Source organism: Pseudochaenichthys georgianus, chromosome 5, assembly GCF_902827115.2.
Source record: "Pseudochaenichthys georgianus chromosome 5, fPseGeo1.2, whole genome shotgun sequence".
NCBI lineage: Eukaryota > Metazoa > Chordata > Actinopteri > Perciformes > Channichthyidae > Pseudochaenichthys > Pseudochaenichthys georgianus.
This window is the reverse complement of record NC_047507.1, coordinates 13,151,457-13,163,303: the sequence shown is the minus strand read 5'-3', so window position 1 is coordinate 13,163,303 and position 11,847 is coordinate 13,151,457. Positions and strand designations below refer to the sequence as shown.

The window sequence follows — 11,847 nt, the reverse complement described above, 5'->3', positions numbered from 1 at the left end:
AGAGATGAACAAATGAATGCACCAATCATTGAAATAAAATCATAAAAAATATCTTAAATGGGCCATTCTGCATAAGGAGTACTTTTAATTGTGTTACTTTACTGTAAGTATTTTTTGATGCGAATACTATTTTTCTTTTATTTGTAACCGAGTATGTTTCAGAGGTCAGAAGTAACTAAGTAGATTACTCAAGTACTGTACTGTACAATTTTGAAATACTTGTACTTTACTTGAGTATTGCCATTTTATACTACTTTGTACTTATACTCGACTACAATCCAGAGGTAAACCATGCACTTTTACTCCACAACATGTATTTAATACCTTAAATTACTTTGCAGATTTGGATTATTAATGTGAAATATAAACAAAACTTAAATAACACTTCAGTCACACCTTAACAAGATTGAGTACATTCTAAATCTACCCTGCAGCATACCGGTGCAGCTAGTTTTAATTACTTTGATAACACCTTTAATGCATCAATAAGTATAATCAAATTCATATAATATATATTATTCTGCAATTGACTAATCTGCATAATGAGTACTTTTACTTGTAGTAGCCTACTTTAAGTATATTTTGATGCTAATACTTTTGTACTTTTACTTGAGTAACATTTTGATTGCAGAACTTTTACTTGTAACAGGGTATTCCTACAGTCTATTACTACTTTTACGCAAGTACAATATCTGAGTACTTCTCCCACTTCAGTTTTTTTTTTACACTGCCGTATTTCTACTTTCACTGAAGCAACTAATCTGAGCATTCTTCCACCTCTCCATAACATTCCATCTGGTGACAGTAATGCGCTTTCTATGTTTGTTTTTCTACCGCTATAACACAAATGAAGAAGGAAACCGGAAGCGTCATTTTCCTCCTGCTGGCGATTATAGCTAAAGCGGTGTTATGGTGTCATCGTCTTATCGGTTTGGGGTTTGACAACAGAAACAACAGCCTTATTTCGTGTCCAGCCACGACATCATATTTCCACTGGACTCTCTGGAGAGGTATGTCAGTAGAACATCGTTTGTAAATGTTAGAGATGTCGGGTTCTTGTGTGTTACCAAACTGTCCGTGCTAGCCGCTGCTAACGCTAGCTACACATAGCTCTGGCCTATATTAGCTAGCCGTAGTTAGCCAACACATTACACACAGACATGACTTCTCATCAGTTGTCCCGGCTAGCTTTATCTAAGTCGTTGTTTCAAGTTAAGCTGACACGTGTGACACTATGTGATATAAAAAGTCACATATTATGTCACTGCGTTGTTTGTTTACAGTCGGTGGTTGAGTAACGTCACTCGAGCTTCTCGGTTAGCCGGAGATTTAACAGTAGCCTAGCTTGATCCAGTGGAGGATTAGCCTCTGCTATCATAAACTTCGTTAACGATCAGGAGTCTGCTGTTTATTAGGAAGTGAGGCTGACATTATTTAACCTTTACTGTGAATGCACCTCTTATTAGTGTTGTAGTGTCAGCTGTCAGCCACATGACAGTGGGTCAGCAGACAGTGGTGCAGTTAGATATGTTTTCTTCAGTTCAATGGGCAGCTGAAAGCAGAGGTGTAAACTCACTAAGGGAATGTACTAAGTACAATACTGAAGTACCATTTTTAGATACTAGTACTTTACTTGAGTATTGACATGTTTTGCTACTTTGTTCTTCTACCCCACTACAAATCAGAGGTTTATAGTGTCATTTTACTCCACTACATTTATTGTTTTCTTTTATTTACTTTTCAGATTGGGATTAATATCAAATAATCAAAATGTAAATAAGAATTTAATAACACCTGAGGTAAATCCACAAGCTATTCTTTAGTGTACAGAGTAATTAGAATAAGCTCCACGTTAACAGCGGTGATACATAATTATAATCAAAACATAATGTGTATTAAAAGTAAATGGACCAAGCTGCATAATGAGTACTTTTACTTTTGGTACTTTAAGTATATGAATGCCAATACTTTTGTACTTTTATTTGATTTACATTTGCAATGCAGGACTCTTACTTGTAACAGAGTATTTCTACACCCTGGTACTTATACTTTTACTAAACATTACTAGATGTGAGTACTTCTTCCACCTCTGGTAAAAGTACATTGAAAACACATTTGTGTACCTCGTACATGTAGCAATACGGTCTAACAAAGGTAGTACTTTGTACATTTACATTTTACATATTTGAACTGTTGATGGTGTAGCACCATTCATCAATCAGGCAGTTGAAAGTTTACACAAGGGTTACAAATAAACTAGCGCTGTAGAAATACAAGGTAATGTTGAATAGACACATAAACACAAATGTAAAATAATGTTAATATCTGATGTGGTTGAAAATAAAAAAGCAGAGCAAAAGCCAAAGTAGTTACACAAGTTAAAGTTCAATAAGATGAGTGAATAAATTGGCAACCGATTAAATCAATGTGTGTTTTTACTTTGCAGACTATTATTCAAAAATTCAATCTCATTAAATGTAATTTGCTGTAGTTAAACTTCCAACCAGCTGAAACCAGATGTTGATACATTTGTATCTCTGTAAAGCAGTGGTCACCAACCTTTTTAAGCCCAAGATCACCGACCTCGGCCTAGTTGAAAGGCGAGATCTACCTATTGCAGAATTGAGTGAAAAAGACGGCCCAGACAGTGCTTCCAATTTGAGGCCTTTTTATATAGGCTAATTGCATCTGAATTACTGTTACAATGAAGACTCCATAATCATCTCACGGCATATAGGCAGGGGTAAAGTGCTATTTTTTTATGAGTGGAGGGCGGACCTTACCTCCTCTAGGGGGGTCCGGGGGGGATGCTCCCCCGGGAAGATTATTTTTTAAATATTGAAGTTGAAAGCATCAATCTGGTGCACTTTGAGAGCAACATGAAGACATCTATGGATACCTCTCTCAACACCCATATGAAACAGAACTGTAAACAGATTTTCTTTTTCTTTATGGATATTTTACAAATCACTCCCCTTTTAAACTGTATTCTTGTTTTACTGCCATATAGTATTTCATACCTGTTTTTCATTTATTCTCTTATTGTTTGTATAACTATGATGATCATATGAAGGTGTGCCGCGGAAATAATTTTTGAATAATTTGTGACAAAACCGTTCTAAACACTCAGAGTCCTTTAGCTCACCTGAGCCCCTCAGTCTGACAGGGGAGGACTCTCCTCCAGCTTGTTGTGGAAACAGCTCCTTATGCCCGTTAGTGCAGCTAGCTAACCAGATGCTAACATCACGGTCCCCGCTAGCACCGGTCCCTCTCTCTCCCTCTCTCCCTCTCCCTCTCTATCACAGTAAATGCGCTATTGCCACACACACACAGGGCCGAGCTTGAATGACACAAGCACACGTGTATTTCCATGCAACTCTCTGATTGGTCTGGTGACTTGGCTCTGTTGCATTCACTGAACACGGGAAATTGCTGTCCTCTCTTGTGTCATGATGAAGTTCACGTAAAGCATGGTTAATGTATTATATTATTGAGGTGTCTCAAATATATGTCAATCAAGTGGCACCTGCTAACGGGGTGGTGGATGATAGGTTTACATCTAAAAACTTATTTTTCAAACATTATTTTTCTTTCTTTTGTTACTTTTTTTTTTAACGGTCCGCGATCTACCCGCACCACACTCGACTGGTTGGCGACCACTGCTGTAAAGGGACTGCTTTGTGGGACCTTTGTGGGTCAAACTCTGTCAGCAACAGCTGCAAACTCTTTATTGGTATTTTAAAGATTGATCAATTTATCTTCCAGTTAATGTGTTATCTATATCAGTCATTAGTTGACCTCGATTGGATTAAAATACATTTAAAAGTAATCTTATTCCTTGTCTTCAGGGATCATATTTAAATTCAGTAACAGTTATGCAATCTACATAATCCACAGTTCTGGCTGTCACCAGTTTTCATTAGGAGCAATCCTGTGGTAATATAACCCCTGATTCCCACGGTTCAGTTTGAACATATCTACCAAAAAAGCACCCACTAATTTCCATCGACAGTTACGTTTTCTCATCTGCTCCATTTTAAAACTACAGAGATTTTTTGCAATCTTCATTTTGCAGATTTCCGGCGGCCAATAGGATTGATCACCACCAGAATGTATATATGTTGCACACAGTCATTGCTGGAAATGATACCAATGTTGTTACCAGTACCTATACCAGTTACCTATACCTGTGTAATAGTAGAGGAAATTATCTCTAATATAAAAAGATCACTATTCAGAAATCCACATTCAGTCATCCTGTATGCTTTATTTATTCTATGCATTTTGAAGAATCACTAAACAAATGTGAGTTTATTGAATACGCCCTCAGCATCATACACAATGTGTCGCCAGTGAAATGCATAAACAGCCATTCACTGGCTAAAAGGCTGCAGTTGGAGTTTACATTTCAGCAGCAAAGGAAGACTGCACTTTTACCAAGCATTTTAAGGGGAAATAACCTGATGTTGGTGCCTGTGTATCACTAACACAGTAACTCTCTTGTCTCCTTAATCATCAGATGAACAACAACGGGAATAAGAGAGCTCCAACCACAGCCACTCAGCGACTCAAGCAGGATTACCTCAGGATAAAGAAAGACCCTGTGCCTTACATCTGTGCAGAACCTCTCCCCTCCAACATCCTAGAATGGTAAGGTCTCCATCGCGGCAAGGCTCAAAGCCAGAAATCACAGAGGCAATGTATTTCAATGCCCTAACTTGCAAATGTTTTAATGTTATCAGCAAAGTTTGAATCTGACCTGCGGTCCCTAGTTATGTAACTTTGTATCCAAGGAAATGTGTCAATCATCTAAATAACAGATAAAAAAAATGTAGGTTTAAATATGTGCAATGTATCAAACGCTTAAACTTGAACTATTTATGTGCTTTTGGTCGTTAAAATGATAAGCATCTTGGGTAGGGGTGCAACAACTAATCAACTTAATCGATTAAAATCGATGACCAAATTAGTTGCCAACTAATTCAGTCGTCGATTCGTTGGTGACGTCATCACGTGTGTTTTACACGCCGTTAAGCTCCAACGTTACCGGTCTTTTTATCGGTACTGGAGACATTTAAAAAATATATGTCATGTGTTATTGCTACATAAACATTATACCGCAGTCTTAGTGTCGCCAACTCATTTCTAAAATGCAAAAAGACAAATATGCGTCTATGATGTATTTTCGATCTTTCTAATCGAGACGAGATCTCTCTCCCCGGTCTGTGTGCGAGGGGGCGGGGCAGTTTGCACACACGCAGCTGCTACATACATACTGTTGAATAGGGCCAACAGTCAGTAGAGTTTAATTCAAGGCCCTTGCAAACAGATGTATTCAGGAGAATTAACCGTCATATCTTTGGAATTCAAACCTACTGTTTTTTTTAAAGTTTGGAAGTGTAGCAATCACTGACAGGAATTGCTCCTTTCTTTTCCAGGCACTATGTCGTCAGAGGCCCGGAGAAAACTCCCTATGAAGGTAACACCTACTGGCAGTTTGATATGATAATGGGTGCATTATTGACAAGTACACTCACGCTGATCATTGTTTTATTTTATTACTTAATGTCGGAGGAATCGTGTCACCTCTGTGGGACGGATTCGGAATGATCTAAATTATGTCATCCTTTTCTTTTAGGAGGTTATTATCACGGAAAACTCATTTTCCCTCGGGAATTTCCTTTTAAACCACCAAGTATCTACATGATAACACCAAATGGGAGGTTTAAGTGTAATACAAGGTAAGAAAACTGTTTATTATTTATCAATTGTTTAAGGATTTAAAGAGTTTTAGAAAATGACTGTGGTTTGCCACTTTTCTCGTTTATTCTAACTGTACCCGTTTCCTCCACAGGTTATGTTTGTCCATCACAGACTTCCATCCAGACACGTGGAACCCGGCGTGGTCTGTCTCCACCATCCTCACCGGTCTGCTCAGCTTCATGGTGGAGAAAGGCCCCACCCTTGGCAGCATCGAGACCTCTGACTACACAGTGAGTGCCAACCGATGACAAAAATAAATGCAGCACATGGGGGTAAACCTCCTGTTATTTATCATATATCATTTTACCATTTCTTTCCAGAAAAGACAGCTGTCAGCCCAAAGTCTGGCCTTCAACCTCAAGGACAAAGTGTTCTGTGAGCTGTTTCCCGATGTAGTCGATGTACGTATGAGCTCATTTCAAATGTCTCCACCTTTTTTCTTTGTTTTTCATGCAGCTAATTCTCTAATTTCTCTCCTTCCATGCATCAGGAGATGAAGCAAAAGCAGAAGGCGCAGGAGGAGTTAAGCGCCCGCACTCAGCCCCTCCCCTTACCCGACGTGGTTCCCGACGGCGACCCTCAGCACGCCCACTACGGACTCCCCGCCCTCAACGGAGGTCCCGTTCCCCTCGGGGGCGCCAACCCCGCCCCTGGCCTGCAGCAGGCCAATCGCAACCATGGACTTCTAGGTGGAGCTCTGGCCAACCTGTTTGTGATCGTAGGCTTCGCGGCGTTCGCCTACACGGTCAAGTACGTGCTGCGGAGCATAGCCCAGGAGTGAGAGGAGCCTGTGTGGGGCTCCCCCCCCCCCCCCACCCCTGCAGGCGAGCCAGCAAGTGGACTGCACATTCGACAAACACACCGCAAGGGGAGGGATGTTCAGTCCTGGGGTAAACCCCTCCACGACCACCACAACCAACACCATGGACTTTGGAAAATGGGAACTCAAAGCCGACCCACCCAGGAAGGATTGAGAGCAGGGGGGGAGGAGGTGTGGGGGGGAGGGGGTGTTAGTATGGCCTGGGGGACTGGAGGGGCTTATTTCAACGGTTGTGATCCGATCTGTGCTTCAGTGGTTTGTCACGATCAACTTGGCTCATGGGTTGTGGCTGAGTGTAGAGGTGAAGTCACATGCTAGACGCACCACTTGTTCTGTAACTTTACAGATAAAAGCTTGTTTCTTAATTAACTATGTCACTTTAATCTGATAACCACCCATCAGCTCATAGACTCCTCAGGTCATGACTTGAATCTGTTCCAGAGACAAATGTTTTCAGTCGTGAGAAGAAAGGAGTTCCACAAAGAGCAGTTATAAGGTTGTACCAATTATCCCAAAAAACTGCAACCAGTTTATTTGACATGGCGTGTGGCATTGTAGTCTGTTTTATTATTCAATCAACACCTTTCCATTGGACAGGTTTCAGTTTTGTGCAGTTGCACCGTAAGAACCGGTTTCTCTACCTCCAGCTACATATCTGGTTTAACATGCAAATAAAACACAAAGAGATTTTTTTTCTTCAATACGAATGTGTTGAACTCCAGATTAAATGGAACTCCAATCATCCATAAAACGGAAACAGTATTGACAAGTGTCTTTATATCTCAATTTCTGTCTTCTATAAATACATAAAACGCATCAAAGTTGGCGTCTCAGTCTGTGAGAGAGCTACTGATCCATGTTCAGAGTCTGAGTCTTCAGTTTTCTCCTGTCAACCTATGAGCCAAGCAGTGACCCCAGAGCCTGCACAGAATAAATAGAGACCAGTACCTTTTTTTAAATTGGCTTAGCTGACCAGTATAGCGCCATTCTATCTAGGTCCAAGAAGAGACACATGGAGAGAACCACCATTTTGTTTCTGAGTATTATTTTCTTTTTGATAATTTTTTCTTCGTGTTTTTCTTCTCTTATTTATGGATATGGGCTTGTCTGTCATGGCGCTAAGGAAATGTTCAGCGTGTGTTTGCTAGGTGCGGGCTAACACCCACCCACACACACACAGACAGGCCATGGCTTAGGCTCACATAATTGCTGATAATTTCCTGTTGTGCATTGCATTTAGTAAAGATGGTTCTACTGTATATCGGATGATCCGACAGAACAATGATCTGGAAGTGGAAGATTTGCCTTTCTATTGCTCTTTTCTCTTGGCGCCATCTTAATAAAAGACAACCTGATGAAGATGAAGATGATGATGATGATGATGATGATGATGATGGGTGTTTGTGTGATTATAAAGCAAATGCCCAAATTTCCATGCTTCAGTTAATCTTGTGTGACATTGTATGTTTTCATAGTAAATGCAAATAAATTACCCTGCTTGGTGGGGCATTTTAGAAAACCTTCCTTTTGATCCGTTTCTGTGACAAATCATCAGTGATTAAGAGAGTATTTTACTGGAGTCAAAGTAGCAGTACTACAGTGTTGACATACAAGTAGAAGTTCTGCATTTAAAATGTTACTCAAGTAAAAGTACAAAATGACGGGGTTTATATAGCACCTTTCAACACAAGAATAAAACAATACAAAAAAGTGCAAGAAGAAACAGAGTAGAACTAAAATAGTGCAAGATCAATGTGCAAGTAATGCCGGAGAAATTAACTATAGACATTACAATTAAATACAGTAAGCTAAATAGTGAAGTGTGTTGTAAGTGATCATGTAAATGCAAACATGTTGATCGATTCAGTTGCACCTTGTTAAGGTGTGGTTTGTTTGTTTTAGTTTTTTACTGCTCAGTAGCTTAAGCTATAATATATCGTAATTTATGAGTTCATATTTTGTATAAATAATCTAAAAATGCAAAATAGCCAGGAACATAATCTATTACAAAAAGGTAGTGGAGTAAAAAGTATTAGAAGGATCAATTGAAAATACTCCAATTACAGGTACCTCAAACTTGTACAGTACCAGTCACAAGTGTGGAGACCTTCTCATTCAATGGTTTGTTTATTTGTATTTTGTTCTACTTTGTAGATGTATACTGAAGACATCAAAACTATAAAAGAACACATATGGAATTATCTAGTCCAGATAATCCAGAATATGATTTTTATTTTAGTTTCTTCAAAGTAGCCCCCTTTTGCCTTGATGACAGCCTTGCACACTCATGGCTTCTCCTCATTCACACCAACGGTGTTTCAGGGCCGGTTCGGAGCTGGAGCTTGAAAAGCACCGGGTTTTCCTGTTCACACCGCAGCGGAGCAGCCTCTTAGCTCCAGAATCCGGTTCGTTTCAAGCACCAAAAAATTGTCCGGCTAGAGCAAAAGCACCACATACGTCACGCTTACAGTACGTCGAGGCGGGGCAGGGGCGGGATCAATTCCTGAACAACTACAAAAAGCCGCCGTTTAATCCAGTTTGGACACAACGATGGAGAAACTTAACAAGCAGCAGTGGTCCACTGAAGAGACCAGCTACCTACTGGGAATCTGGTCTTCCGAAGAGGTACAGAGGAAGCTGGAGCACAATCGGCCACTGTTGTTGTTGTTGTCGGTGAGAGCTGTGAGGGGTTTCCGCGCGGTTTGGCTTTATGAAGCAGGCACGCAAACGGTTACGTCATGACGCAAACGATGACGCAATGACGCAGCACCAGTCGGACTCTGGGCGGTGTGAAAAGAGCCGGAGCTAAACCGAAGAACCGGTTCTGAATGAGGTATCATCAGTCAGCTTCATGAGGTCGTCACCTGGAATGGTTTTCAATTAACACGTGTTTCTTGTCAAGAGTCAATTTGTGGAATTACTTGCCTTCTTGATGTGTTTGAGACCATCTGGTGTGTTGTGCAGAGATGTGTTAGTGCACTATACTGTTGTAAGAACATTTACAGAATTTAAGAAATGAAGGCAGTCGATCCGGAAAATGTCAAGAACTTTGAATGTATCCTCAAGTGCAGTCGCAAAAAACCATCGGACGCTATGATGAAACTGGCTCTCATGAGGAAGAAGAGAATTGTTTGGGCCAAGAAACACAAGGATTGGATATTAGACAGTGGAAATCTGTACTTTGGTCTGGTGAGTCCAAATTTGCGATTTGTGGTTCCAACCGCTGTGTCTTTGTGAGACGCAGAGAAGGTGAGCGGATGGTTTCTGCATGTGTGGTTCCCACCATGAAGCATGGAGGAGGAAGTGTGGTGGTGTGGGGGGGGGGGAGCTTTGCTGGGGTCACTGTTGGTGATTTATTCAGAATTCAAGGCACACTTACCCAGCATGGCTACCACAGCATTCTGCAGTAGCCAGCAAAATATAAATCATATTCTGCATTTTTTAACACTTTTTTGTTTACTAGATAATTCCATATGTATTATTTATAGTTTTGATGTCTTGTATAAATCTACAATGTAGAAAACATTTAAAGAAATAAAAAACTTTGAATGAGAAGGTGTGTCCTTTTGACTGGTAGTGTACATTGAAGTTCACTGTAATTACGGCCTTTTTTTTTATCAAAAATGTCTTGAACCGATTGACTGCTCACAAAGGCATTCCTCTTGAAGTCTCTGGAGCTATGCGGATGTTTGTGCGCTTTCTTTGGCGTACGTAATTAAGAACTGAGTTCCACAGAATTATTTTAACTGCCTACCTTGGAAATAACACGTCACAAGATCAGGCAGGTCTGATAAATAGCCGCAGGCTGTTCACACACAGGCACAGCAAACCTCAGCAGAGCTACACACACGTTACCAACAGCAGGATCACAGGAAGCCTTATCAACCCTGAAAGTAAGTATGATTAGATAGAAACTGCTAGATGCATTTTTGTATAAAGTAATGATAATATTTTATTAGATTTCTGACTGGTTACTTTCTTCCTGTGCAGCAGGTGGTCTGTTGAATGCCTTCACTCTGCTCCCAGTCTGCACTCCACCTCAATACACCCTCAGACACCATGGTCGTACACGAGGAGAAGGAGTGTGTGGTGTGCTTCAACGAGTACTCTCGCAGCGACCGGGTCCCTCGGGTGCTGCACTGCGGACACACCTTCTGTGCACCCTGCCTGGAGCAGCTGTACCAGCTGAAGGGGTCCCTCTACTGCGTCTCCTGCCCCCTGTGCCGCTGGATCACCTGCACCAGGGCCAGCCTGGCCCTGCCCGGGGCCCTGTGGGTCAACATGGAGATCTGGGACAAGATAGTGGAGGAGAGGGTGATACCATCAGCCCCGATGGAGGATTTAAGCTACACTGAGACACAACTCATTCAGTCATCACTGTAAGGGGACTCAGTTTTTATTCACATAGATTACACTTGTGTAATTTCATGTAGGCCTGTGTGATATGAAGAGAATCAACCTGATATCTAAACATACGTTACTCTCTTTAGGCCTGTTTCAAAACGGTCTGGTGGCAAGACCTTACTCCAGAGGATGTTTGGATGTGTGACGCAGCAGCCAGACATGGACGCGTGTTGACAGTTTAACAGCAGAAGAAGAAATGACAGAGGCATCTCCGTTCCTCTTTTCGTTCTAACTGAAGGGCCCATGGATGTATGGAAAGGAACCTGATGAATGTTGCAGGACTACATTAGGTTTGCAGCAGGACTACGGCTGTTACTGATTACATCAGAGGCCGGCCTGAGGAGCGAAGGACCTGATGAAGTATTTATAATTAGATTCTAAACTCAAACCAAACATTTAATTCGTTTTATTTGGTTGGCATTTGATTATGGTCAAGAAAATGTGTTTCATCATATTCTTGAAAATGTACGAACCATAAACCCAACTTTACTTTCGTTATGTCCTACATACAATCCTACCTGCATACATTTAAATATTGCACAAAAGCTAAAGCTGTGAAAACTGAAACCTAATTTAATCAATTTAAATATGTATTTTATTTGTATAAGTGTTTCTGTTTGGGAGATGAATAATAATGTTATAGTTGCTTATTGTTATTTTATTTTATTTTATGATGTTAATACTTTCTTCCACCTTTAAAGATTTTAATATTTTAATGCCTGTACACTTGCTTGTTGCTGCTGCAACACATATTTTCCCAATTTGGGGTCAATAAAGATTCCTCTTAAAAGTATCTCTTGATTCTCGTCCAGTGTTGATTTCTCTCGGCTGGAGATTTGTCTCTTTATTGGGTCTGGCTG

The 11,847-nt window shown here is 40.6% G+C and overlaps 2 protein-coding genes across 2 annotated transcripts; both read left to right on the top strand.

The window, feature by feature from the left end:
• The first annotated feature begins 857 nt into the window (after positions 1-857).
• On the top strand, positions 858-8,102 carry ube2j2 (ubiquitin-conjugating enzyme E2, J2 (UBC6 homolog, yeast)). The gene is made up of 7 exons (XM_034083654.1): positions 858-1,010; positions 4,520-4,650; positions 5,439-5,479; positions 5,639-5,741; positions 5,855-5,993; positions 6,084-6,164; positions 6,254-8,102. Exons 2-7 carry the CDS (start codon positions 4,520-4,522, stop codon positions 6,542-6,544), a joined length of 786 nt encoding a protein of 261 aa, XP_033939545.1. The 5' UTR covers positions 858-1,010; the 3' UTR covers positions 6,545-8,102.
• A 2,313-nt stretch (positions 8,103-10,415) lies between these two features.
• On the top strand, positions 10,416-11,219 carry LOC117446144 (RING finger protein 224-like). The gene is made up of 3 exons (XM_034082154.2): positions 10,416-10,476; positions 10,574-10,962; positions 11,074-11,219. Exons 2-3 carry the CDS (start codon positions 10,589-10,591, stop codon positions 11,159-11,161), a joined length of 462 nt encoding a protein of 153 aa, XP_033938045.1. The 5' UTR covers positions 10,416-10,476; positions 10,574-10,588; the 3' UTR covers positions 11,162-11,219.
• The last annotated feature ends 628 nt before the right edge of the window (positions 11,220-11,847 follow it).